At 54.5% G+C, this 27,739-nt stretch overlaps 1 protein-coding gene across 1 annotated transcript; it reads left to right on the top strand.

The window, feature by feature from the left end:
• On the top strand, nucleotides 1–27,739 carry Wfs1 (wolframin ER transmembrane glycoprotein). Its single transcript, XM_076864097.2, has 8 exons — nucleotides 1–116; nucleotides 7,929–8,165; nucleotides 14,509–14,591; nucleotides 16,457–16,601; nucleotides 17,775–17,945; nucleotides 18,539–18,619; nucleotides 20,598–20,743; nucleotides 25,096–27,739. The coding sequence occupies exons 2-8, from the start codon at nucleotides 7,934–7,936 to the stop codon at nucleotides 26,905–26,907; spliced, it is 2,670 nt and encodes an 889-aa protein (XP_076720212.2). The 5' UTR covers nucleotides 1–116; nucleotides 7,929–7,933; the 3' UTR covers nucleotides 26,908–27,739.

Raw genomic sequence — 27,739 nt, 5'->3', positions numbered from 1 at the left:
GCCCGCTCCGGTTGCTCCACTGCTGTTGTCACCACCCGGCGCGTCCCGCTGCTCCCGATCAACTTCGCGACCCACCAGGGGGCTTGAAGCGCCGCGTGAGGCCCTCTCGCCGGCAGGTGAGTGTTGGGGCGGGGGGCGCGTGCCGGGGATGGGGAGGGTCCCGGAAGGCGAGGCGGCTCCGCCCGCCGCGGGCCTCAGTTTACCCTTCTGAGAAGATGGGTGGCCGGACCCGAAGGCCCCCGCGAGTTCCCCGAAGTTGGAGGGCGGGGGGTCCCGCCCGCCTCGCGATGCCCGAGGCGACCCCTTCCCGGGCCGGGCCCACTCCTCCGTACTGGCCAAGCCGAGCGCTGCCCAGGGAGCGCGCGCCAGAGAGGCCGGGCTCTGGCGGACCAGGGCGGGTGCCCCCAGAGGCGCCGTCCTGCCCGTGCCCAGGTGGCCGGCGGGATGTCGCGATGGGCAAAAGTACGACATCTGCAGAGGAGGGGAGAAAGAATGTCCACGCGCTTCTGCCCTGGTCAGTGCTTTACTCCTTCAGATCACTCAATACAGTTTCACTCTGTAGGTTCTAATGAGAAAGACATCAATCCTTAATGCTAGTCGCTGCAGTAGTCATAATCAGTTCACAGCAAACCATTCTAGATTAATTCTAAGCACCACAAACACACTTAATCCTGACAGGCTCATGACAGACATGCCCTCTGCGTGCCAAGTTCAAGTGTCAGATCAAAAGTCTCAAGCCTTAGGCTCTAAGTCCAGCAGATGCACACTCACTCATACCAGATGCACACTCACTCAGACCGCCGTGATCAGGTCAGGAACCCAGGCAGGCTTCTCCTGGGGTGGAGCTGACCGCTGGCTGAGGAGGCTCTCCCCAGGGCCAAGATGTGGCTGTAGAGTTTGAGAGTGGGGAGGAAGATGCAGAGGATCAGCAACAGTGAAAAGTGTTGGGATGTCAGTCCAGGTCCTCATCAGGCTGTCAGCTTGAGGGCATCAGTGTGGGCTGGCTGAATGTCAGTTCTCTTGCTCCATTATTTATTGCCTGGTGAGACTGCAGGTTTCAAACTGGAGTTTTAAAATGGATTTGCTTAGGCTCAAGCCTAAGGCCATCCTCACTGGACAAGATCCCTTCACCCTCCGTGTTCCCACGCAGGGCTCTAGTGCGCCCAGCCAGCCTGAAGCCTCCAAAGGGCTGCGGACCGTGGCAGCCTGTAACCCTGTCTGGTGGGACCCTGCCTGGGCAGGATACTGCCCTGGAAACTTCATATCTGGTTGGATAGATAGAGGCTTTCTGCAGAATCTGACTCAACCCCTCTGGGTGTGATGGAGAAGTTCCTCTCACCCCATATTTTACAGTTGATGTTATGAAATTCCAGGGAAAAGCATTTGTAGTTCCTTGGCGTCCCCCAAGACTCCACTCCCCTGCTGTGTTTAACCCTCTCAGTCAGGTGGGAGGTACAGCCCCCACTTAGGATAGTAGGCGAGGTAAGGCTTAGCTGGTTTGGTGCCTGTGGGTGATCAGCACAGCCAGGCCCTCTGTCCCCTACCCCCAGTAGTGTACCCTGCCCCTCTCACCTTGAACAGTGATCCCTGGCATTTGGCCCAGGGCTTTGTGGTTTGTAAAGGACTTTCCCTTCTGCCAGAATCCATCCCTCACTCAAGGATCCCTCCCTGGTACCCTGGGTGCTGGCTGCCCCTATTCAGTACAGCCCTGTGAGGGAGTCCACTGGGGGCCCAGAGGCAACACGTCCACCCTCCCCACCTAGTACCTGTTTGCAGCTCTCACAGGAGCCCTTTCCATCTGACCAAGGATCTAGAAAGAGGTTCCTTCCTTCCTGCTTGGTCCTTTGTCCCCCCTACTCCCCCAGACACAGGCAGAATTGGTTGGGAGACTCCCCTTACTTTTCCCAAGTGGAAGTGGCTGGAGGGACTTTCATTCTGGCCTCCCCTGCCCCATCTAGGTCAGGGCTGGACAGGCCTTTGGATCTGGTCACAGAGGGGAACCCAGCTCAGTCTTGGCCCCTGGAAATGCCTACAATTAGGACAGAAGCCAAACATGGTCCATAATGGTGGCTATAAAAACCATAACAGGTATAGAGTTTTGGGCTGTATATGGCACTGCTCCCCACCTCAGGAAATAGGCTAAAGCCCCCAGCCATCAGCCAGCCACCCTGTGCTTCCTTGTTCCTCCCATTGTTTGTTACCTCCTGTCTCTTCTGCTTCCCAGTCTGCCTCATGCTTGCCCTGATGCAGAGCCTCATCTCTCCCTACGGGGCCTGCAGCCTCCTCTCTGGACTATCTTGTTTGCCTCTGACTCCAGACAGCCTGATGGTTTTTACCTCTCCTTCCCTCTGGCCTGTGGGGTCAGGTCCATTGCCTAAGCCTGGCATTTGTTCAGGCCTGGAACCTGCTGTGCTCTCTCTTGGCCTCCTCTTCCTGTGTCCCTTTCCCAGCTCCTGCACTTTGCCTACCACACGCTGATTTGCTGTCCCTGTGCTACCTCTTCTCTTGGGTATATCCCCTGCTGGAGTGGCCCAACCCCCACATACACACACATGCCTCCATGCTGTCTGCCTGACTCTGGGCCTCATTATTCTGAAGTGGGCCTTCAGCTAGGCTTTTGTAGAGTCCCTAGCCTGTCCCTTCCCATGGTTTAGTGAGGGACCCCTTCTGTGCTCTGTAGCCCCAGGCACTGCTCTTTGTGGTTGTTTGTCCATCTAGACTGGGCTACTCAAAGACGGATCTGGCTCTGGATGCATCCTCCCTGGGAAAGGAGGACCAGCACAGTGCCTGGTGTGAGACAGGCCCTCAGTCCATGCCTGCTGAGCAGCTTGAGCCAGGCCCAGACAGGTGCCAGGTGGTGGTCTGTGGCTGTCCACTGTCACAACTGAGGGCATTTCCACTTTGAGTCTCCCTTTATTCCTGTGAACTTGTCACATTGGGAGAGCTGGACCGTTCCTTGGTTTGGCCTTTAATACTCTGGGCAAAAATAGGTACCTGGGAGCCACCAAGGGCTTTGTGTCCTTGTCTTGAGGTGCAGTTCTGTGCCAGGGGATTGGGTCGGGCCAGGCCAATGTGGACATCCCAGGCCAGGGACCTACTGAGCCCACTTCCTTTGGACTCAGTCACAGACACATTTTAAAATACCTTTCTTTAATTTAAAAACATTGTATATTTATTATAGACAATTAGGGAAATACATTTTTAAAGAATTAAAACCATCCATAATCTTTACCAGAGATAGCGTTAACAGTTTAAAAAAAATTTTTTTGGAGTTCTAGATGGACAGAATGCCTTCATTTGTTTATTTTTGTTAATGTTGTTCTGAAGATCTAACCCAGTGCCTCACACATGCTAGGCTAGAGCTGAGTTCAACCCCAGCCCTCAAGTGTTAACATTTTAAAAGCCATTTTCTTCTATATATTTTTGCAGATAAATTTTCTTTTCATTCTAAACAGACCCAGAATAATATCTTATGCTGCTTTAATCTTGCCCATCAGTGTTATGCAAACGTTTCCCCCTTCTGTAAACATTCATGTGCATGATCATGTTGAATAGCACTGTTCTGCTGTACCATGTGGAGAGCTGCATATTTCATTACAGATCATTCCGGATGCCAACGAGTGTTGCTGGGGGGACATCCTGTGTGTGAACCCCACAAGTATCTCCCTGGATTCCCCATCTTGGGATCCTGGAGGTGGAGGCACTGGCCGTTTTCTTGGCTTCCTACAGGCCAGTTTCTAAGGACCCAGCTTCTAGAGGGTGGGGACCACCCTGCAGAGCAGAATTGGGGCTGGCCGGGGGAGGGTCAGTGCATCTGGGCAGAAGACTGCACATGGTCATTGTGCTCTGGCCCTCAGTGGACTTGTGGTTGGAGCAGCCCTCTCTGGGGGACGTAACTCCTCAGCTGAGCTCCTTGGTGCTGGTGTTTGTGTTTTGATGGATAAAAATATGCCTTGGTGCTCACAGGGAAAGAATGCTAGCCATTCTGTGTTTTGTATCTTTATATGATGGGTTCCAAGCTACTGCTCTGGCCATCATGGCAGTGGGATTGCCTGGAACTGGGGGACAGAGGTGGGGGGATGAAGCTCCTGCTCTGCCATCGGGGTGCCAGGCCTGGAGAGGGACTTGCCTAAGATCACCCGACACACCCAGTTCCTAGGTAGGTGCCTTTCCAGGGTTTGGCTGCTCAGGCTTCTGACCCCATACATTATGCCCTAGTGAGTACCTGAACTGCTGCCCCTGCCTTAGTGGCACTAGTCAGAAGAAAGGAGCAGTTGCCAGGCAGGTCCTGCCTCTGTTGCTTCTTTCTGGCACTCGTTGTCCCTGTGAATAACCATATCCTGGAATTGTTTGTTTGCTTTGAAATAAGCTTTTTGATCTAAATCAGGCTTGGCCAACCCTCAGGGAACCTGACAATTAATCCTCCTGCATTCATCCATTCTTACTAATCAGAGGTTTGGCTTTAAATGATTTTACTTTGACTGGAATGTGATATGCATATCACTTGACCCAGCCGTCTAGCTAGAAGCCGCATTTTCCTGAATTTTCCTTTTATAAGGTGTTTTTCAGCTGAATGGGAATGTAGCGACTCCAGTTTGCAGATTGTTTTCTCTTCCATCACACCTGGAATCCCCTTCTCACCCTGACATGGGAGGTGTTATCCCATTTTCCAGGTGGGGAGGCTGAGATGGTGAGGTTAAGCAGCCACTCCCCACGGTGCTTGTGGTTTTACAACCTAGTCCTGTTGGCTGGGATGGTATCTGTTCCTCCTACCCCTTAGCAGAAGGGGGCTAATGGAGAGTGTGTGTGTATCTGTGAGCAGATGAGGAAGACAGGGAATTCACAGAAGCAGCTGGCAGATACCTGCAAAGGTGTCTGTGGAACTCGGCATGAAGGCTGTCCAGCAGGGATGGACGGGCTCCCCAGGAAGAGGTGCTGCAGGAGCAGAGTGTGAGGGTGGGCAGTTGCCTGTTGCAGTAGACCAGCAGCCAGTGCTGTGGAGGGAAGGGACCTGGGAGGAGAGGGTGGAGGGGGCTTGAAAGGCCTTTTTTTCCAGAAACAAACTTGTTGTGGTTTGGGAATACAGGTGTGGACTTGAATTTTAACCTCAGCTCTGCGAGCTGTTTCATCAGGTCTCTCACCTTGGTTTCCTAGTCTGTGAAATGGGGTGAGGGTTGGAGATGAAACAGGTTCTCCACCAGCAGCCCCTGAATGCTGTTGTACCTGCCTAGGAGTAGCCCCAAGGGAAGAGTATCTGGCGCACTGAGGCAGAGCCGTTGTTATTAATGATAGGTGCCTTGCCATAAGCTAGCTCTCAGTAAAGCTCAGCTGCCCTTCTGCCATTAGAGAAGGTGCCACTGTTTCTGGGGCAGGACAGCTGTGGGGGAAAGCAAGCTAGAACATGGCTTTCTTGCTGACTCAGATGGTCTGGTGTCCTGCATGCCTTTTGCTTTGTGTACCAGGCTGTGGGTTCACTTTCTCTGCCCCCAGCTCACCACGCGCTCCCTTGGGTCTGCACATGCAGTTAAATGATGAGGTCTTCAGGAGAGGCCAGTTCTCAGAAGCTCAAAGTTTGGAGGCAGCAGCAAGCCCTGCATTGATTTCCAAGCAAATTCATGAGTATTGGCAATATATTGGCAATATTTGTTGTTGTTGTTGTTTTAAGACATTGTTCTGGGAATGTTTTAATAGGGCTCAAAAAAAAAAAAAACTACACTAAATTAAAATAAGGGCTCAGTCCCTCTGAGGGAGGAACATTAAGATTGAAATCTACATTGTTCTTTGAACGCAAATCTGATCCTTAGGGCCCCTTGGTAGCTGGAGATGGAACAAAACAGAACGGTCTGGAACTGATAGGACCTGCGGCCATTCCTGTTTTCCAGTATTAGTCTAGAGACATCCAGCTGTACCCACTTGAACTGACTTAGGGCTAGGAGCCAGAACCCTGGCCCCTCATGCAGCTGAGGTCATACTGGTCCTCACAATCAGCCCAAGGACAGGGTAGCATCCTCAAGCAGATGAGGATACTGATGCACAGAGAGGGACTTGGGCTGCTCAGGACCACACAGCTTGGTGGGCCCAGAGCCAAAAGGAAGGGGCCTTGACAGGTGAGGATTGGGAAACAGATTTCCTCATCACCAGCCTCCCCTTCTCTGTGCCTCAGTTTCCTCATGTTTGATGAAGAGAGGTGCCTTGTGTATGGGGAGGGTCATTTGGAAGTTTGAAGAAAAAATCTCCCACGCCCCACAGTGTGCATGGGGCCTGACAATTTTAGGGATCTGTGCCCCTGAAGATCATCCAGATTAAGGATCCTCTAGAGCTTTCTGCCCCATGGTCTGTGACTTGCAGTTGCTCTGAATTGTGTTGACACCGTTTTCCATGTTGCTGAGCAGCATGCAGCAGCCCTTTGTTGACTGACCCCTTCCCCCATCATGACATATGCCATGGGCTCTCTGTGCTCTCTGGTCTGTTCTAGAAGTCTCTTCATATGCCACCACCACCCTTATGCATTCATTTGCTTTTTTTTTTTTTTTTTTTTTTAAACAGGGAGAGAGAGAATTTTAATATTTACTATTTTTTAGTTTTCTGCGGACACAACATCTTTGTTTTTGTATGTGGTGCTGAGGATCGAACCCGGGCCGCACGCATGCCTGGCGAGCATGCTACTGCTTGAGCCACATCCCCAGCCCCTCATTTGCTTTTTAATAAGTGTTAGTAGCTGGGGTGTTGAAGTTCTGTGACTCTTGTCCTGTGATCAGGGCCTGGTCTAGAAGGCTGTGGATCTGGGCAGTTCTGGTTGGAAAAATCTGGATTCACCAGGTGTGTGCCATCCCCACTCACCCTATCCTACCAATCTTTCCCTAAGTCTCCTCAATTTATTTAACTTTTACTTTATACCAAGGTGTTCATTTCCCAAAGTCCCCATAAACAAAAGAAACGGCGTGGCTTAAACCAGCAGTCTGGCTAGGTGTGGTTGCACATGCCTGCAGATCCCAGCAACTTGAGAGGCTGATATAGGAAGCCGGCCAATTTAGCAAGATCTTGTCTCAAAATAAGAAGTATGGGGTGTGCTCAATAGTAGAGTGCTTGCCTAGCATGTGTGAGGTCCTAGGTTCCATCCTTAGCACTGTAAAAATAAATAAATAAAAATTTAAAAATAAAAAGGGCTGGGGGTGTCGTCTAATGGTAGAGCATTCTGCACTCATTCCCCAGTACCATAAACGATTTTGGAGACAGAAATCTAAGGTCAAGGTATGGGCTGTGGTAGTCCCTTCTGGAGACTCTGAGGGTCTGTTCCCTACTTCACCCCAGTTCCGATGGTAGCCTCAGACCTTGGGTCTCTTCTCTTGTGGCTGCACCCTATAGCCTCTGGCCCTTGCTTCTCATGACCTCTCTGCACGTCTGTGTTTCTTTCCTATGAGAATGCTCCGTGTTGATTTAGGGCCACTCTAATCCAGAGGCTTTCATTTCAAGATCTTGAACTTCATTAGCATCTGCAAACACCCATTTTTCCAAGTCAGCTCACTTCTACAGATGTTGAGTTATATCACATGAAGCTCCCACAGCCAAGCACTGTGCTCAGTGTTTCTCTGGATTATGTCTGAATGTTGTCATTCCCATCCCCTTTTCTCAGATGAGGACACTAACACTCCAGGTCTCATGGCTTGACCTGGTGAGGCGGGAACTCGGGATTTAAAGCCTAAGACCGAGGGTCTGAGGTCAGAATTGCTGCCCTGTGTGTCGCCCTAGACACCCTTAGGGAGTTGCTGTAGCACAGGGCTACCTGCGGGGCTGTGAGGTTGAATGAGCTCACAGGGTGCTTGGCAGCTCCCACCCATCTCTTTGCTTTCTTCTGTTTCCAAAAATGAAAAGCTGGCACAAGCTGGGTTCGGGGCCCTAGTGTGTCTGACCCTTTGCTTTTCTTGCAGGCAAGATGGACTCCAGCACCCCTCCTCTGAGCCCCTCCATCCCACAGCCTCCACCAGCACCACAGCCTCAATCCCGTGCTCGGCTCAATGCCACTGCCTCAGTGGAAGAAGAGAGGAGTGAGGCGCCCCGAGCTCCCAGGCCCCAAGGTGGCCCTGACCCAAGCGTCAGAGAAGCAGCTGCACTAGCTGAGCCTCGGGCCCCTCGTGCCAGGAGCCAAGAAGAAATAGGTGGAGCTGGTAAGGGGGTAGGGTCAGGCCAGCAGTCTTCAGCCCAGGCTGGCTGTGGCTGTTCAGTGACTCAGGTGGGGCTTGCTTCCAACTCTGCAGTCTTATTCAGAACCTCAGATCTAAGAGCTGCTGAGGTATCCTTTCTGGGTTCACCTAATCTGCCTCCATGCTTTCCTACCTCCCCTTTGGCCACGTGGGAACCTCTGTCCCAGATATGGTATCACCATCTCAACTGTTCAGTGCCACCTGCTTAATAAGGCTCTCCTGCCTCTGGCACTTTCCAGCCTGCTCCCATAGCAGGAATACATGTTCTGTTGCAGAGTGGTACATGTACACATGCGTTCACATGCTTGGGAACAAGTTTCCAAAGCAGTATCGCCCTTCCTATGTGTTCTAGTCTATGTTCTACTTTGCTCCTGTGATTTAAAAATAAATGCCACTTTGGGGCAGTTAAATTGACCTCATGACCTTCTCATGGGTGAAATCTGCAGTTTGAAATCCACTGTCTGCAGAGGAGGACTCCATCTTGCCGGGGTCCCTGGTTCAGAAGTGTCCTGGGTATTTAGTGGGGTGACTGTGTGGGTGAGTGAGCCTTGCAGTGACAGGCCCATGTGTTCTCACTGGGACTTCTCTCTTTGCATCTGGTCTCCCTGGACACATCCATAGCAGGTGAGGGCCAGGCCTAGGGTCACCAGCTGTACCTTGGGTGGGTCTTGTTCTACAGCCCCTAGTGGTTGTAGCAGATACTCCTGTCTCCACTCTCGGCAGCTTTTGTTTTATTTCTTCTGTTTGCTGGGCGCCAGGCAGGGGGAAGAGTTGGCATACAACAGGGGTGAGGCTGTGGCCAAGGATTTGGGTACCAAGAACAGCACAGCAAGGACTGGAAGGACAGAGGAGCAGGGCAGATTCAGGGCTGCAGGGGCTGAGAGCAGGTGGGCAGTTGGAAGGAGTGTGGCTGTGGCTCTTCTGGTTCTGTGAGGAACCCTCTTTCCAGCCCCCGTCATCTTCTCTTCCCTGAGAGGGCCCCATCAGCAGGGCCCTCACACCATCTGTGCCGAGGCCCTGGACCTGCTGTGTGCACCTGCTATGGCTGTGTGCCAGCCCTGCCATAGGTGGCCCAGTAGTGACACACCTGTCACATGCTGCAGCCTTGCTAGCAGAGCTAGAGGGCTTCTGGGCTCCCCGTGCAGCTCCGGCTGGACACGTGCCTCACCTCAGGCTCTTTTGGACTCTGCTTCTCTTTTAAAAGATCACCATGTTCTTCCAATTTATCGCTAATGTTTCTGGGTAGACGCAGGTCTGAGCCTGGGATCTACCTGGCTGTAAGTCTTATTCCTTGTCTGGCCCTTCCTACAGACCCCGGGGACCACGGTGGGTGTCCAGCCTGCACAGTCTGAGTCTTCATTGCCTCCCACCCACTAGTGCCAGATGACATATGCCTGGCAGCTATAGAGACACAGATGATGAGGACATTAGCAGGACCCTGAGGTGGACAGGACTGGTCTGCCAGGACACTGCCCAGTAGTGACCACTCCTGGAAGGGTATAAGACACTCCTGGAAGGGTGCACTGGGCTGTGGCAGGAAGAAGTGAACACCAAGTTCCAAGACCATGGAAGGGGCGTGCAGCTGAGCTGAGACAGAGGAAGGGTCAGAGTGTGGGGGCCCAGGTCACCTGGGCCAGTGGGTCCCTGAGGGTCAGGGCAGGAATGTTGCTATGAGCATGAAGGGCTGGCAGGGCTCTCCATGGGGGAAGGAGCTGACTTTCACCTTGAAGAACTGTCCTGTGCTAGAGAAGATGGGGGAGTGGAGCAGGAGAGTGAGGCTTTGGAGCCTGGAGCACAAGAAAGGTGGCCAGTCTGCCTGGCGGCTGGGCATGGACAGGGAAAGGAGGAAGCTAGGGTGACCTCAGGAGCCCCTAGGTGGACAGTGGTGGCATAGCTGAGACGGAGCCCCAGGGGCAGGGGTCAGAGCTTGGTCCCGGCAGTGGGTGTGAGGAGGGGTTGGGAGCCAGTGCACTGTGGGTGCGCGCTAGATGCTGAGTAGGGAGCAAGCCACAGCCCCAAGCAGCACTCGGAGTCCCGCTGTCAACAGCGCAGGAAGACAGCATGTTGTGTACATTGCCTTGCGCTGACCTGGCTGTCGGCTTGCGTGTGTGTTGTGATCCCTGTGCCATAGCTGACACGGCATGAAGCAGGGTCCTTTGAGCTCACCCGATGGCCTCCAGGCCTCTTGGAAACCTGGCCTTGTGCCTCTTGGTTGTTACTTTAACCTCCTTTGGAGGCATTCCAAGCCTCCAACGTCACCTCCTTCATGAAGCCTCCCCTGTCACCATTGATGTCCCCACCTGTCCTGGTAGAATGGAGTTGTCTTCGCTGTCCCTGGGGTGGGCCTTACCAAGGGCAGGGCTCATGCCTTGTTAACTGGCTTCTCTTGGCTCCTGGCACTCACATTGGTGGGTGAGGGTGTGGCTGGGTTCACACGTCCTGTTTGGGCCTAGTGGAGGGGCGCCTCTCTGGGCAAGACCTGCCCCAGTACCCACTGTCTCCATCCCTGCACAGAGCTCGGCCAGCTCAGGAAGGCGGGGCTGCGGTCAAGGATCCCTCACTGTGTTCCTTCCCAAGGACAGAGTTAGTGGCACAGAGGCTAATGGCACACTCCTTACATGCAAGGTGGCCCCAACTGCCCCGTGTGAGGAGCACCCCTTGGACCAGGGTAACCTCAGCTTCCCCATGTGTGGGAAACCTTGGTCCAGAGTGGCCTAGGTGTCCTGTTGGGACAAGGCCACAGCACTCTGCTCTGGCCTCAGGGATGATGCCAACATACAGTGCATTTTTTGACATGCATTCAAAAATTTCAGGCGCACGCGGGTAGCCTCAGTAGTGTGAGAGTGGAAGCCAGCTTGCTGTTGCTGGCCAACCAGGGAGGGCTCTATACGTGGTCAGCTGGTGGGGAAGGACCCAGAGGCTTGCAGCACATGGCTGGGGGTGGTTCTACACTCCTAATGGGCAGGAAGGTCCCTCTCTTCACCCTTCCTCTACCGAAGGGAGCTGAACTTGGCAGTTCACTCACTAAGCCTGGTGCATGCTGGGCTGTGGCTGTATTAGATTGGGGGAGACAGAGGAACACCGAGGGCCCTGCTCTCGCTGCTGCCTTCTCGGCCCCCTTCTCTGTTGGTTCAGCACTTCCTAGCTGCACTGTAGTGCTGCATCAGAAACCAGGGCTTAGAGACAGGTAGGCCCAGGACAGTGACTGGAGACTACCTCACAGCGGACAGCAAGAAAGGCCCAGTGGGCCACTTGGGAAGGGAAAAGACCTCTCAGAGCCGCTTTATGGGCCCTGGAATCATTGCTGAGTAAAGTCCCTGGGGGAAGTTGAGCCCAAAACTCTGCAGGGAGATTTGCCACTGTGTGGGGGTCACTGCACCTTCCCCAGGAGCTCTTCTTTCTCCTCTTCCACCATCACAAGCCTCTTCAGAGCGCCCGCAGGGACTACATGCACTTGTTTTTTAAATGTATTTATTTTTTAGTTGTAGGTGGACACATATCTTTATTTCATTTTTATGTGATGCCAAGGATTAAACCCAGTGCCTCATATGTGCAAGGCAAGCGCTCTACCTCGGAGCCTCAACCCCAGCCCCCACTTTTTTTTTTTTTTGTAAATACTTTTTGTTCTTTTTAGTTCTATATAACTTTAGGATACATTTGGCAATTGCAAAAGCATAGAATATGATTTGCTCCAGTTTAATCCCCAGCACTTCCTCCTTTCCCTTCCTCCCCTCCCTCTATTCTACTATCTTCCTGAAATTTACTTACAGAATTTTTAAAAACTAGTATGGTGTGTCTGTAGTGATGTTGTGGCTCATTGTGCTGTGCTCACGTATGTGCTTAAAATTTGTTCAGGTTGATTCCACCCTCTTCCCTTTTCCATCCCTTCTTCCTTCTGAATGCCTTGTCTGCTCTACTGATCTTTCCTTTATTTTGATGAAACTTTCTCTCTTTTTTCCCTTTATCTTTTTCTTTATTTGTGGCCCCTCCCCTCATTTTGGATTAGTTTTCACATACCAGAGAAAACATTCAACCTTTGACTTTCATGGTATTTTTCTTACCATGAAAGCCCCGGGTTCCATCCATTTACCAACAAATGCCATGATTTCCTTCTTCCCGACGGCTCCCCGGTGTATATCCACTCATCTGTGGACAGCACCAAGGTCTGTTCCACAGCTTAGTTTTTCTAGTTGGGCTACTGTAAACAAGACGTGGCTGCGTCACTGCAGTATGCGATCAGAAATCTTTGGAGTGCGCAGGAGAGGGATGGCTGTATCATGTGGTGGTCCTCTTCCTAGTTTTTCGAGGACTCTCCATCCTGCTACCCGGGTGCTTCCTTTTCCCATTGCACTAATTTGCAGTCCTACCTAAATACCAAAGGTGTGGTGTACCTTGTCCCCACTTTCTTGCCTGCATTTATTATCTGTATTATTCTTGATCATTGCTGTTCTAACTGGAGTGAGGTGAGTCTCAGTGTAGTTTTGATCTGCATTTCCCTCGTTGTTAGAGATGTTGAACAGTTTTGATGTATTGTTGATTCATATTTCTTCTTTTGAGAAGTGGCTGTTCAGTCTTTTCACCCTTTTATTGACCGGTCATCTAGTGTTTGGTGTGAGTGTTCTGAGCTCTTCATAGATGGACACCCTGTCTGCACTTTGGGGTCATCTTCCATCTCCCTGCACTCTCTCCTAACTGGGTGTGACACTCAGACCCTCACCCTTGAACCTCGCGCTTGTGTTGTCTTTGGCCACTTTACTGCCACTGCCTCCCCTGGAGCACTGGGTGCGCTGAGGCAGGGGCCAGTGGCACTGTAGCAGAGCCCAGCTCAGGGCTGGCAGAGACTGGAGCTGGGACAGCCGCAGAGGAAGTGGTGAGGAGCTGGCCCCTCTGTGTGCTGTGACTGGGGACCAGGTGTCACGTCCCTCACTTCTGCCTGTGGTCTCTGGAAACAATGAGAGGGCAAAAGCCTTCTGCCAAGCGCCCATCGTGCTTCCCAGGTGCCAGAGCCAGGTGTCTCGTCTCTGCCAAGGTGGAGTGGAGCAGGGGTTGGAGTCAAGCTGTGGGACTGAGTGTCAGCCCTTAAATATTGTCTGCCTGAATCAAAGAAAGGAGCTGGTAAAAATGAGTAGTTTTAAAAGCTCTCTTCATTGCTGGGATACCCAGTGTCGACAAGGTGTAATGGAATTGATATAGCTGTATGTTTTTGTAGGTAGCTTTTTAGGAAGACGAATAGAGCATGAGCCCTGTGATGAGTCATTCAGTTGGAGAAGCTGTTAGGAAAATCATTTCCCACAGAAAACAAAGGGTGCACAGAATGGTCTGTGGCACCATTTTATAAAGTAAGGGGCCACAGGGAACAACCCCGAGGTCCGAGAGAGTGCAAAGGCTGGCAAGCCTGAGCATGCCCCCCACCCCGCCCCATGGGAATTAGGAGCCACTGAGGTGGTGAACTCACTGTGGCACAGTGTGGAAATTGAGCGAGTCACTGTGGTGCCCCACAGGTCACATGCTGGCCTTCTGACCTGCTGTGCAGTGCTACTAGGAGGTGGGCCTTCAGGGGCCGGTGAGGTCATGAGGGTAGAGAACACACACATGGGACTAGTGCCCTTATAAAAGAGACCCCCACCCCAGAACTCCTTCACCCCTCCCATGCAAGGCCCTAGCAAGAAGGTGCCATCTGTGAACTATAAAGGGGCCTTTGCCAGACATCATCTGCTGGCACCTTGATCTTGGACTCCCAGTCTCCAGAACTGGGAGTAATAAATTCTGTTGTTGTAAGGCGCCCGGTGTGTGGCATCTATCATAGCCCCGACAGACTGAGACACTCACTTATCAGCAAAAAGCATCTGTACCAAGATGTCTGTACGCTGACTGTACTCTCCAGAAGGCAGGTGTCTGTGGTGACAATTGTTGGCATGCTGAATCCTGCACGTTCTTTTTGTCCAGGCCAGTGTCTTTCAAATGGAGCCCCTAGATTTTCTAGAGCTCCAGCAAAAGAAGGCTGAGCTGAGGGGGACATTAGTGGGACTCAGGACTATGCCTGTCCCTGTGCCTCCCATTTCTGCTGTCGGAAGTCACTGCGCTTGGTAGATGCTGCAGTCTCTGCTCTGGGGCTGTTTGGAGAGCTGGGAGGCAGACTGCCGCTCCCTGGCCCTGTCCTGTCTTTGCGGTGGTTCTGTTGCTCCTGGCCTGGATTTTACAGTAAGTATCCGCACCACGTCTTCTGAAGCCCCTTCCTGCCGCCCCTCCACTCTGCCAAGTGACAAGGTCTGGCTTTTGACATTCTGCTTTTTTCCCTTTGTTAAAGGACCTATGAGGAGAGATATGGAAATCCCATTTGAGGAAGTCCTGGAGAAGGCCAAGGCTGGGGACCCTAAGGCACAGACAGAGGTGAGGACCACACTGTCCCCTTGGGAACTCAGGACCCAGCCCCAGCAGGACAGGCCTGGCCAAGAGCTCTGCAGCCCACAGAGGAGGAATGTGGAACCAGCAGGGTTGTGCCCCAGCCGTGTTCAGTTGATCCACATCCACAGTGCCATCCCCCAGCACCCTGCTGGGCCGGCCCCCATGTCTTCCCTCAGGTCCGGCTAACACCTCGCCTTGGGCCTCCCCTCCTCTAAGATGCCTTCCCCACTTCCACATTCCTGCAGCCCCTTGATCCGTGCCCCTCCACTGTTTGTGCTGCTCACTCTCGTCTCTGAGTGGCCACTCTGTGCCTGACCAGAGTAGTGCACAGAGCCCTCAGGGAAGTGACCATAGACGTGGACTGGGTTTGTGCCGGTGCCAGAGACCCAGTGCCACATGGATGGGGACCCTATCCTCATGGAAGTGACAGGAAAGTGGAAGGAGCTGTCAAAAAAGTAAACAGATGCTCCTGATAGAGGAAATAGCAGAGGGCCCTGGTGTCCTCTGAGGAGGTGCCATCTCTGCCGAGGCATAGACAGGAGAAGGGAGTAGGGGTCCTGAGGACAGAGAGGGCTTTGTGGGGTCAGGAACCAAAGCACAAGGAGGTGCACAGGGGGGCGGGGGCCTCGGCAGGTCCTGGTCGTCTCAGGTTGTCTTCCTGATGTCCTCAGAGGGGCATCATCACTCACTCTCTTTGAAAGAGCTTTAGTAACGTGCCCAAGTTCACTGAGCCAGGAGGCACAGCGCCATGGTTCATGCCCGGGTCAGCAGCTCCGAGACCTCCCACCTGGTCCTTGGTGCAGTGTGGGCGGTGTTGTCCCCACACTTCTTGCTGTTTCTCCTGTTGGTATCTGGAAATCTGCGGGGGGCGGGGTCCCAGAGTCCAGCTTCCCGTCATTAATGTGGAGAAGCTGAGGGCCTGAGAGCGTGAGGAAGCGAGCTGTGAGCAGGTCTCTGCCTGGTGCCTCCCTCCAGCCTTGCCCGGCCCACCCTGTAGGGAGATCACCACATCCTTCGTAGCGGGGCTGCCAGAGGCCCCAGAGATCTGTCCAGAGCAGTGGCTCACCCTGTCCCTCTGCACTCTGAAGTTCTTCTATAGCCTGTTGCCTGGACATTCCAGGGTTGGATCACATACTGGCCCTTTTTAAGGCCCTGTCTGTGCCCTGGGCCTCACTTTGTCCAGAGAATGAGGGTTGGACTGGGTTGGCTGGCATCTTTCTTTTCATAAAGAGCCAGATAGTAAGTATTTTGGGCTCCATGTTCTGTCATACCCACCCAGTTTGACCAAGGATCACAGAAAAGCCACCATGCCTTCCCCACTTCCACATTCCTGCAGCCCCCCTACTGTTTGTGCTGCTCACTCTCGTCTCTGAGTGGTCATTCTGTTCAGAGAATGAGGGTCGGACTGGGTCGGCCATGGCTGTGCTCTAGTAAAACTTTATTTTAAAAAAATCTGGCCAGTGGGCCAGTTCAGCCCTTGTCTGGCTGCCCTCTCTCCACCCCTGAGAGAGGTGGTCTGTGGGCCGTCACTGTTGTGAGTTTCCCTCCTTGGGCTCTTGGTGGACAGGGGCAGCTTGAGGAAGATCTAAAGAGTGCAGGCGCTGTGGCTCCTTCATCTGCCCAGGGTTCTATGCCTGCTCACAGTGTTTTGGGCAGGAGCCAGGGCCCAGGACCTGCAAGAATCCAGGCTAGTGCAGGCACCCAGTGGGACCCATTCCCACCACCTTTCTTCTTGGTCTGAGTGACATGGCGAGGGGACCTGAGGGACCTGAGGGACCTGAGGAGTGGGCTGCAGGAGCAAGGGCAGGGGAGGTTCCAAAAGGCAAGGTTGAGTGGTGTCTGGCTTGCAGGTGGGAAAACACTACCTGCGACTGGCCAGTGATGGGGATGAAGAGCTTAACAACTGCACAGCCGTGGACTGGCTGATCCTGGCTGCCAAACAGGGCCGACGGGAGGCGGTGAAGCTGCTGCGCCGGTGCCTGGCCGACAGGAAAGGTGAGTCTGCAGGGAGCTCCAGCCACTGCCTGACGGCGAGCAGTTTGTAATGCTGCTTGCTAAATGGACAGCTGAGATGGTACACAGAAAACCTAGTACTGGTGACACTGCTGGGAAATGAGGAGTGTGTGTGGCTAGTAGCCTTGTCGATTGAGACACTGTGGGGCGGGATGGGAGATTTAACAGACCAAGCCATTTCCCTGCCCTTTGGTAGTAATTAACTATGGCCATCTTCCCTTCTGGGTTCTGATCCAAATTGAAGGATGGATCCTGGAGGCAGTCGCGCAGGGCCAGCTGTACTGTGTTAAAGCAGAGGCCTGTGGGCAGAATTTCTGGTCCCCTGGGCTGTTTCCATCTAGTCTCTGAGAAGAGTTGGGGACCATAGGCCCAGGAAGACCTGCTCAGTTGCACTCACAGTAGAAGGAGGAGGACTGATGCTTCCTAAGAGCGGGCACGCGGGCAGAGGCGGCCGGGGTGGGGAGGGGTACTGGGGCAGTGGGAACCCAGAGGAGGCCATTTGTTATGGCATCCTGTTTGTGTGGAAAATTTGGGGTTGTTTAGAAGGAGAAGTCATTCTTCCCAAGTTTGGCTGCCCCCTGGGAAGAGGCGGCTGCTGTCCCAGGTAGTGGTGGGTGAAGGGACAAAGCAGTAGACTCTATTCACCATTGCTCCCTCTAAAAGGGCTGCCACGTGAGAGATACTGCTCCCTTGGCTGCCCTCAAGGGCCTATGCCTGTGAAGCACTGCAGACACAGGGATGGCCCTGCCATTACGCCCAGCTGGTAGTGGTGCAGGGAGACTGAATTGGTTGGAGGCAGTTCTGTCTCCCTGGGACCCTGTGGCCCTGGGCAAGCCAGCACCTTGCTGTGTGCCTCAGCTCTAGACCAGCACCCACTCAGAAGGGTCTCAGAGGATAATGGGGGCAGGGAGCGAGCCAGGAAGACAAAAAGCCTTTATAACACCTGCACGCAGAGACACTCGGCCATCTGCCACCAGACCAGCTGGGCCCCAGCCAGGAGAGCTGGTGCCGGGGGTGCTTGCCTCAGATGGCTACTGTCTGGCAGCCAAAGGTGCCTGACAGATGTTTCACACGTTGCCTTCCCTGGCCTTTCAGAGCAGCACTGATGGGCCCAGATGGGCGGGAGGAGGACTTACTGTTGCCTCTGTCTGTCAGGCATCACTTCCGAAAATGAACCAGAGGTGAAGCAGCTTTCCTCCGAGACTGACCTGGAGAGGGCTGTGCGCAAAGCTGCGCTGGTCATGTATTGGAAGCTGAACCCCAAGAAAAAGAAGCAGGTGGCTGTGTCGGAGCTACTGGAGAACGTGGGCCAGGTCAACGAGCATGGTAGGCAGGCCACCACAGCACTGGGCCTTCCTGGAGCCTGGGCCTTCCTCTGGGGCCGGGACTTCTCTCTTGGGGCCAGGGCATGCTTTATGGGCATTAGGGCCTGCAGTAGGGAGGTACGGCATGCTCACAGGACAGTGTAAATCCTGGCTTGGGTGTTTGCTCATTAATCAAATTTGTGCTGAGCTCCTCTTTGTGTCTGGGCCAGGTATACAGAGGTGACAGACAACTTGCCCTCACTGCTGGGGAGCTCACTGCTCATGGGAAAACCAAACCAATACATGATGCTGGCCAAAAGTGGTTGAGATCAGGTAGTGCCAACCAAAGAGGGTAGTGTGCCTAGGGTGCAGTGACCTTGTCCCCAGGTGGGAGAGATTGTGTCATTCACTGAGTGGGAACACTGTAGGAGGTGCTGAGTCCACCTCATGGGAAGCTCAGAGGTGGCTGCCAGAAGTGTGGTGCTTGTAAAACTCATGGGCTACCATGAAGGCCCCAAGCCCTGGGTCCCCACGGCTCACTAATGACCTCTGTTTGGTGGGCTTCAGGGCAGGAGACAGACAGCCCTTATTCTCAATTCACTTTGTCTCTGGCAGATGGAGGAGCGCAGCCAGGCCCTGTTCCCAAGTCCTTGCAGAAGCAGAGGCGAATGCTCGAGCGCTTGGTCAGCAGTGAGTGTGAGTAAAGGCTGTACCTGCCAGGTGGCACCGGGGCTTCCCGCCTACCTCTCAGCTATGGCATCTGCTCCTTCGGGTGGATCCCAGGCCTGGGCCACAATCAAGATTCTGGGGGATATGAGTGGATTCTTGGACCTGTCTGTTTGGGTACTAGTGCTCTGGACACTAGGATCTAGACCCTGCCTACCAGGCTGTCCAAGCTCCAGCAAAACACACCTGCAACATGACAGCCCCTGCCATGTGAGAAAGACTGGCAGGCAAAGGTGTGGGAGCCTACAACCACGGTGCCTGCATGAGCTGGAAAGGGTAAGGAGGGGTCAGCTGAGAACAGCAAGAGGAGACGCTCCAGGCAGGGGGAAGACCGTGGGCATAGGTCCAAAAGGAGATCTGCAGGTGTGTGCAGAACTTGGCCCCAACTGGGCACTGGGAGGGGCAGTGCTTGCACAGGGAGGGGAGAGAGGTCTGAGGACCTGCTGAGCTGCGGGTGCCTTTGGGCTCTCCAGGGTCAGAGAGCCTCACATCCTCTGCATGCAGCTCCCTGGCCTGACCATCGCTCCATCTATGTGGAGTGGACTCTGCAGTCTAGAGACCCTGGGGCTGCTGTCCTGGAGAAGACAGATGGGGGTGTCACTGTAGAGGTTTGAGGGGGTCTCCGGAGGCAGAACAGCCCTTTACTCAGACTGCAGGCTCTTGACACGTGGCAGAAAAAAATTTAAGAATGCATTAGATTTTACAAAGAGGAGGAGCTTGTTAGAAAGGTGAAGATATGTTCATTTTCAGAATGTGGCTCGCTGTCAGGTGAGAAGCACCTCTGGGGTCTCATGTTTTAAAGAGGGGTGGGCGAGGGCAGGTGTGTAGGATGGTCGTCCTGGTGATCACAGGGTGGCGTGCGGGTCCAGCTCTTCTCAAGATCTTCAGGTTGAAGTAAACTTCTGATCTATGGATACTGTGTGGAAAGTACCCTGTAAGATACCGTCTATCTTTTTGCTTATTCTAGAAATATACATGGTAGTACATTGCACAGGGCAGTTTTTATAAGTGAGTGAATTAAGATTTGTCGGTTTCTCAGAAATCTGGGAGTGACAGGCCTGGGGGAAAGACTGACCTGGGAGGATAGGCCCGAGGAACTTGAGTGCAAGGCTTTCAGATGAAATCCCAGTCTCCTTTTCCTTGAGCGCTTCCTTCCTGTCCTTTTCCATTTCTTGTACCTTCCTCAGGGGAATAAGAGGGCTGCTCAGCACTAACAGGCGGGCTGAGGCGGAGCCCACACCTGAGAGGGACTTGGTAGGAGAGGTGTTCACAGTTGTGACCCCCTTGTGTCAATTCCTCTGCACTCCGTCCTGGGCAACCTGGAGGAGAACTTCTAACATGGACGCACCTCCCAGCCCTTGTCTCGTGTCTGTTTTCCCCACTGGGAGCCTGGACTCAGGCATGCTGGGTTTCCTAGTATTTCCCAGGGCTTAGAAGAGTGCCCAGTGCATACTGGACCCTGGCAGACAAGTGCTGGATGGAGGTCACCAGTTGGCTCTCAGTGGATCATGTTGGAAGGGGGCTCGGAGGTGGTGGCTGGCTCCTGGGGGACTTGTCACCAGTGTTGTAAGAGCCCTGGTGAGCACCCAAGGGAGACAAAGGGAGTCAGAGACACAGGAGATGTAGGCTGTTGAAAGCCGTGGAGCTGGGCCCAGAGGTCAGGTGGGCTTTAGACAACAGGAGCTGGGTGGGCCGGTCACCTCACATGGAGAATGGCATGTCACCAGGGCTAGGGGCAGCGGTGGAGGTTGGAGTGCAGCATGCCCACCAGTTCCTCCCCATATGGCTGGTCTTCATCCGTAATCACACCCAGGGAAGGGCTTCGAATCTCATCTCGACTCTTGTCCCAGCGGGGCCACAAGCCACTGGGCCCTTCCTCGGCTGCCCAGGTCAGAGTCACGGTGGGTTGACAGAGGGGAACCCCTGTGCTGTTTCCTCTGTGCTGCAGCCAAGAACTACATCGCCTTGGACGACTTCGTGGAGATCACCAAGAAGTACGCCAAGGGCATCATCCCCAGCAACCTCTTCCTCCAGGATGATGACGACGACGAGCTGGCTGGGAAGAGCCCCGAGGACCTGCCACTGCGCCAGAAGGTGAGCCAGCCAAGCACGCTGTCACCCTCCAGGAAGCAGTGGGAGGGACATCCTGGAGGTATGCCGCTTGTCTCTTGGGTTGTCCTCAGGGTCTGCTAAGGACGTGTCTTCAGAAGGAGGCCTCCTTAGGGAGCCAGCTCAGAAGCCAAGGAGGTGTGGGTGGATGTGGGAGTGACCAGTGCTATGGTCCCTCTGGGGCTTTCTACGCACAGTGCAGTGTGGACAGCTGGTGGAGGCGTTGGAGCTGGACTTTTTGTTTGACTCGCCACAGAGAGAAATGGAATATCCATTTGTGGCACAGCCCAGAGGCCAGTTCCTCGACACAGAGTGCTAGTGTCTGGCAGGCCAGGCCATGGGCCTGTTTGCTGGGCCACCAGGGCTCAAGGATCCTGAGGGTGGGCCAGCGCCTGTGTGGGGGGTACGGGCACACCTGAGGATGGTGAGCAATACGGATGACAGGAGTATGGTGGGGGCAGAGAAGTCAAAAATGCGGTCCTGCACCCTGCCTTGAGGGCTCCTTGGGTTTGGTCCATGTGGGTGGTTTGGACTACAGACACACTGAGGCCATGGCCTTCTCACGGAATTGCCCTGGTCAGCTTAGAAGTTGAATTAGATGTGTCCTTAGCTCACTCTGCAGGGAGAAAACGGCACTTCCAGGAGTTGGGCTGTCAGGGCCAGCACAGGGGCAGTTCCTCCAAGCAGGGGACATGTCATGAAGCCCTGGGTGTGGGTTACTCAACATTCTTCATTTCTGGGTGTTCATAATGGACCGAGAACATGGATGGACCCATGGCTGTGTGAGAATGGGGTGACCGAGTTAGGATGGGAGCAGCAATAAGGTGGCTCCGCTGCAGGCCAGCAGGTGGTCAGGTGAACAGGCAGCATGCGGGAGCCGGGAGTGGAGGAAGTCGAGCAGGGGCAGGGGAAGGCAGAGAGGAAGAGGAGAGGCCACAGCCAGAGGGCAGTGGCATAACCAGGGACTGGATGCTAAGCCCACATCTGGGTCTGAGTCCCTGACGAGCACCTAAGGCTGGCAGGTCCCTGGGGTGATGAATTAAAGGCCTTGCCCTTTCCACTGAGCACTGGTGGTGTGTGCAGGGTAGGAGAGACTGCGTTTTGAGACAGGGTGGTATAGCCACAACCCAGGAAGCCTGCCCCGAGCCCTGGGGGGTTACAGACAGGATGCCTTCACTTTCTTACGGGGGAATGGATCTAGAGTGCTTGGCATGGTTCTTGGCAAAGAAGAGGCATCTCTAAATGCCATTGAAGGTCAGAGGTGACAGGTAAGTTGGAGAAGACCAGGGCCAGAGCATCTCAGCTGTACATGCAGGGTGGGTGCCAATGATCCTCCGCCCAGAGTGCCTGCCCTGGTTGGAGCAGCAGGTGGAGCGTCACTCATTCCAGGCCATGAGTCCAGTGCTTTGAGCAGTTGGAAGCTCTGTTTGTTGTGACAGGAAGTAGTCAAGGTCTGTGTCTGCTTTCAGTCTTTGGGGCTGTCAGAGCCTTTTGACTCCCCAACAGTGTGTCTTGATGAAAAAAGTCTTTGGAAAGAGGTAAGGAACCATGACAGGCATCTTGCAGCTCCAGAGCTGTCCAGCTTATAGTGGCCTTTCAGAGGACTGACGGGCGCTGTTCTGGGAGCGGTCATCCACACTCGGGAAAATGACAGATACCTCCTTGTGAGTTGATGTCCTTCCACAGAAAACTTGGCTCCAGAGGTCAAGCAGCTCTTCTTGAGCTGGGGGTGCAAGTTGTCGCCCTCTTCAAAGTAAACAATAATGTTTTAAAATCCTAACATGTTGTACATTAAATTATTGGAAAGCCCAACGAGTGAGCATTTTCTCTAAGTGAGAACAGACCTGGCTGGAGGCACTCACCTGCCCTGCATTACTAACGGCAGGCTCTGCCTGTGCCTGGCCTGGGCGTGATGCTCCTTCATGGTTCTCCTGCCAGCTGACAGGCTGCTCATTGCTCCTGCACAGAGGGCACTTGGATGTTCCTTTCCTGGAACTGGATTCCTCACTGGTGTTTTTTGAGATATTATTTCATGTGTTCTCCAGCCCAAGGTAGAGTTTATTTTGATTTATTTAGAAATTCTCTATAGAAAAGGACACTAAAATTTTAGTCCCACAGTTTGGTGGATTCCCAAGAGAAAGGGCTTGGGCAGAAATTGTGGGGACCAGAGGTTGGAATTTTAAAAAGGAGAGCATTCCCTGATCACAGAGGCTCCTGGGGCAGGTGCTAGACACCTCAGGGTCTCAGGTTCTAGAAGCTTCATTGTCTTTTACAGGTCTTTGCACCAGGCTGTCATGTGACCGCCTCAGCATGAAAAGTAGTGGGTGGTTCTGAGCATTAGACTTCAGGTACTCTAATGCCAGCCCCTTGGGTACTGTCAGGCCACGTCCTCCAGGCTGCCTGGGCTGGTCACACAACAGAGATGAGGGGCGTAGCAGCCCAGGGCACCTTAGATTCTCCTAGTGACAGCAAGGTCCGCCCACAGGATGAGCAGAGCCGCTGGCACCCCACTGACTGCATGGCTCTGGGTTCTAGCCAGCTGCTGGCTAATGCCAGAGGGCTCCGCCCAGGCAAACCCTAGAGGAGGTGTACTTTCATAAATGCTGGTTTGCTTTCTGGCTTGTGTCAGAAATACGTCCCAAGGCTGGTGCCCGTGCCTGATCTCCCCATGACCACTTCCCAGCAGGTGTGGGTGTCCCTTTGTTCGTAGGAAAGTGTTGTAGCCCAGGGAGCAGGGGAACCCTAGTTGTTAATCAGCTCATTCACTTGTTTGCTTGTTATAAAACATACTGAGGAGCCAGGCACAGTGGCCACACCTGTAATCCCAGCAACTCGGAGGTTGAGGCAGGAGGATCAAAAATTAAAGGCCAGCCTTACAACTTAGACCCTGTCTCAAAATCGAGAAGACCAGGAATGCGACTCTAAAGCACCTCTAGGTTCAGTCCCCAGTACGAATAAAAACAAAACAAAGCACACAAGGTGCTGTCCCAAAGAACGAGGTGTACGTATTTGTGTGCACACGGGCCTCTTGAGCTCCGTCCCTCTCTGCCTTGGCAGTCAGCCTACTGTGGCTTCCAGGTGTTCTGGTCATTGTGAATCAACAGCCAAGGCTCATGGCAGATGAGTGCCACCTGCGTGGGGTCACTTCCTTCCGTTCACCAGGAGTCCTCCTGAGCCCTCCAGGGAGGCCATGGGGGAGGATGCCCCGGGGAGTGGGGGCCTTGCTGCTCCCTGGACTGTTGCTAATGGTGAGCAGCTGCCTCTTCTGCCCCTCACAGGACTGGGCCTTCCAGGGATCCACTCCTTGGTGTTGGCCCAGGCCCTGGACCCTGCCCTGTGCCGTACACCATGCTGTGTGAGGACGGGCACTGTCCACCACTTCCTCTGTCCTCTCCACCCTCCCCCTCTTCCCCATGCCCTGGCCAGGCCTGGCGCTCCAGGGGGGTCTGTGGTAGGCACATGAGGCTGTTTTGGGTGGCAGAACCGCCCGCTGCTTCCGAGACTGCCCCTGCCTTGCTTCCCATGGCCCTTCCTCCAGAGTGTGCTTGGGTTTTCAGTTTTTTGTGATAAAAGCCACAAGTTGCTTCTGACCTTTACACTAGATACTGACTGGGGAGGGGGATTCAAGGCGAGGAGGGGGCTCCATGGACTGTGTGTCTGCTGTGAGCAGTATGGGGGGTGTGGTGTGTGGACCCACTGCAGCTGCATCGGCTCTTCAGTCGAGAGCGCTGCGCCCTCGATGCCCACGTTCGCCCTGTGCTCTCCACACTGCCCAGCCGCCCTCGAGGGCTGCCATACTCCCACCTCTGTGGAGCCCAGCAGAGTCTTTCCAGTAATGGCTACTGTCCCCCTTGACTGACAGGGAAGTGGAGGCTCAGGGAGGGACGCCCTTGCCGTGGAGGCAGAGGGAGATGCAAACCTGTTCCCAGACAGGCAGCCAAGGGCTGTTGGCCCTTTACGCAGGAGGCTGTGTTGGGGCAAGGAGGGGAGCTGGCTGGACTCCTCCAGGTGCGTGAGGTCTCCTAAGGGAGACAGTCACACTTGAGTTTTGTCACTCTGGTAGAAGGTGGGGAGCCAGGCCCGGGGTGGGTAGAGAAAGACTCTAGGGCCCAGAAGAGGGAGGACCAGGACTTGTGGGGGGTGAGAGAAGGTCCCGGGGGGTGCAGGGTATGGGGAGCACTTTTTTACCTGGAGGTAGGTGCCCGGGTGGGAGGACCTGCTGGGACAAGGTGCCAGGGGTAGGGAAATAGCAGAGCAGGCTACCCACTGTGCAGAGTGAGGCGAGGGAGGGCAGTGGGTCCTTGGTCAGGTGACGCCAACGCAGCCTCTCCTCACAGGTGATGAAGTACCCCTTACATGCCATCATGGAGGTCAAAGAGTACCTGATCGACGTGGCCTCCAAGGCAGGCATGCACTGGCTGTCCACCATTGTGCCCACCCACCACATCAATGCCCTCATCTTCTTCTTCATCATCAGCAACCTGACCATCGACTTCTTTGCCTTCTTCATCCCCCTGGTCATCTTCTACCTGTCCTTTGTGTCCATGGTCATCTGCACCCTCAAGGTGTTCCAGGACAGCAAGGCCTGGGACAATTTCCGCACCCTCACTGACCTGCTGCTACGCTTCGAGCCCAACCTGGACGTGGAGCAGGCCGAGGTCAACTTCGGCTGGAACCACCTGGAGCCCTATGCCCACTTCCTGCTCTCTGTTGTTTTTGTCATCTTCTCCTTCCCACTGGCCAGCAAGGACTGTATCCCCTGCTCGGAGCTGGCCGTCATTGCCGCCTTCTTCACAGTGACCAGCTACATGAGCTTGAGCAGCTCGGCCAAGCCCTACACCAGGAGGGCCCTGGTCACTGAGGTGGCTGCGGGGCTGCTCTCCCTTCTGCCCACCATGCCCGTGGATGGGCGCTACCTGAAGGTACTTGGGCAGACCTTCTTGACTGTGCCTATCGGCCACTTTGTTGTCCTGAACGTCAGCCTACCCTGCCTGCTCTACGTCTACCTCTTCTACCTCTTCTTCCGCATGGCCCAGCTGCGGAACTTCAAGGGCACCTACTGCTACTTGGTGCCCTACTTGGTCTGCTTCATGTGGTGTGAGCTCTCTGTGGTCATCCTGCTGGAGTCCACTGGCCTGGGCCTGGTCCGTGCCTCCATTGGTTACTTCCTCTTCCTCTTCGCTCTCCCCATCCTGGTGGCCGGCCTGGCCCTCATGGGCGTGGTGCAGTTTGCCCGGTGGTTTGTGTCCCTGGAGCTCACCAAGATCCTGGTCACCATGGCAATCTGCAGCGTGCCCCTGCTGTTCCGCTGGTGGACCAAGGCCAGCTTCTCTGTGGTGGAGATGGTCAAGTCCCTGTCGCGGAGCTCCATGGTCAAGCTCATCCTGGTGTGGCTCTCGGCCATCGTGCTCTTCTGCTGGTTCTACGTGTACCGCTCGGAGGGCATGAAGGTCTACAACTCCACGCTGACCTGGCAGCAGTACGGCTTCCTGTGCGGGCCCCGGGCCTGGAAGGAGACCAACATGGCACGCACCCAGATCCTGTGCAGCCACCTGGAGGGCCACAGGGTCACGTGGACAGGCCGCTTCAAGTACGTCCGGGTGACGGAGATCGACAACAGCGCCGAGTCGGCCATCAACATGCTCCCGTACTTCATTGGCGACTGGATGCGCTGCCTCTACGGCGAGGCCTACCCGTCCTGCAGCCCCGGCAACACCTCCACGGCCGAGGAGGAGCTCTGCCGCCTCAAGCACCTGGCCAAGCACCCCTGCCACATCAAGAAGTTCGACCGGTACAAGTTCGAGATCACGGTGGGCATGCCGTTCAGCAGCAGCACCAACAGCACCCGCGGCCACGAGGAGGACGACATCACCAAGGACATCGTGCTGCGGGCCAGCAGCGAGTTCAAGAGCGTGCTGCTCAACCTGCGCCAGGGCAGCCTCATTGAGTTCAGCACCATCCTCGAGGGCCGCCTGGGCAGCAAGTGGCCCGTCTTCGAGCTCAAGGCCATCAGCTGCCTCAACTGCATGGCCCAGCTCTCGCCCGCCAGGCGGCACGTGAAGATCGAGCATGACTGGCGCAGCACCGTGCACGGCGCCCTGAAGTTTGCCTTCGACTTCTTCTTCTTCCCGTTCCTGTCGGCCGCATGAGCAGCCGCCGCCGCAGAGGCACCAGTGCATGTTGCTGTGAGGCCTCCTGAGCACTGCCCAGCCAGATGGCGCAGCCCCGTGCCGTGTGTGCGTGTGCTCCCGTGTGCCAAGTGTGCAGACCCAGGGCTTCGAGGACCTTTGGCTCGTGTGTAGACTGCCCAGGGGTGAGGGTGGCTGCTCCCTAGCTCTGTCCACCTTGGAGGCCGAGCACTGCTGGAATCGCATGCAGTCTTTGCCCATGTCCTGGCCTTTCCCAGTGAAGCTGGGGTGCCAGGCTAGACCAGAAAGGCCCCGTGTCTTACGAAGCACTTTACAGGTGGTATTTTCCCCCTCCCCCACATCTGTGTACCCTGTTGGCCCTGGCTTACTTTTGTGTTGGGTTTGTTTTTTAAAGAACCATTGTGTGTTTATGTACTCCATGATAGCATTTCTTATTTATTTGGTTATTGCTAAGCCCTGATGGCTGTTCACCTCTCTGGGGCTGCACCGCTGCCTGCATCCCAGCATGTGATCAAGGCATGGCTGAGTCCTGCACTCCGAGCTGGGCGAGGCAGCCATGGGCAGGGCGTGCCACACTAGGCTCTGGGCACCACACCCTGCCTCGTGGCTATACTGTCCAGCAGGTCGTGGCTTTACTGTCCAGCAGGTCGTGGCTTTACTGTCCAGCAGGTCGTGGATATGTTTGTGCCGGATTGCCTGAATCTACCAGGACTTGGAAAGCAAGGAGCACCCTGGGCATCCCCACTGCTCAGGAAGGTTGGCCGTGTTCAGTACTGTAGAGCAGCTCAGAGTCCTCCCACAGCCGAAATAAAGAGCTTTGGTGAAATCTGCA

The sequence above is a fragment of the Callospermophilus lateralis genome, chromosome 8 (assembly GCF_048772815.1).
Source record: "Callospermophilus lateralis isolate mCalLat2 chromosome 8, mCalLat2.hap1, whole genome shotgun sequence".
Classification (NCBI taxonomy): domain Eukaryota; kingdom Metazoa; phylum Chordata; class Mammalia; order Rodentia; family Sciuridae; genus Callospermophilus; species Callospermophilus lateralis.
Note: the sequence above shows the minus strand (reverse complement) of the source record. Positions and strands in the feature narration are given on the sequence as shown.

Excerpts from the sequence above, each read along its gene's own strand:
- Wfs1 (XM_076864097.2), top strand. The coding sequence starts at position 7,934 with ATGGACTCCAGCACCCCTCCTCTGAGCCCCTCCATCCCACAGCCTCCA. Across the intron at positions 18,620-20,597 it reads GCGCTTGGTCAGCAGTGAGT|CCAAGAACTACATCGCCTTG; the intron begins GTGAGTAAAGGC and ends TCTGTGCTGCAG. Across the intron at positions 20,744-25,095 it reads ACCTGCCACTGCGCCAGAAG|GTGATGAAGTACCCCTTACA; the intron begins GTGAGCCAGCCA and ends CTCTCCTCACAG.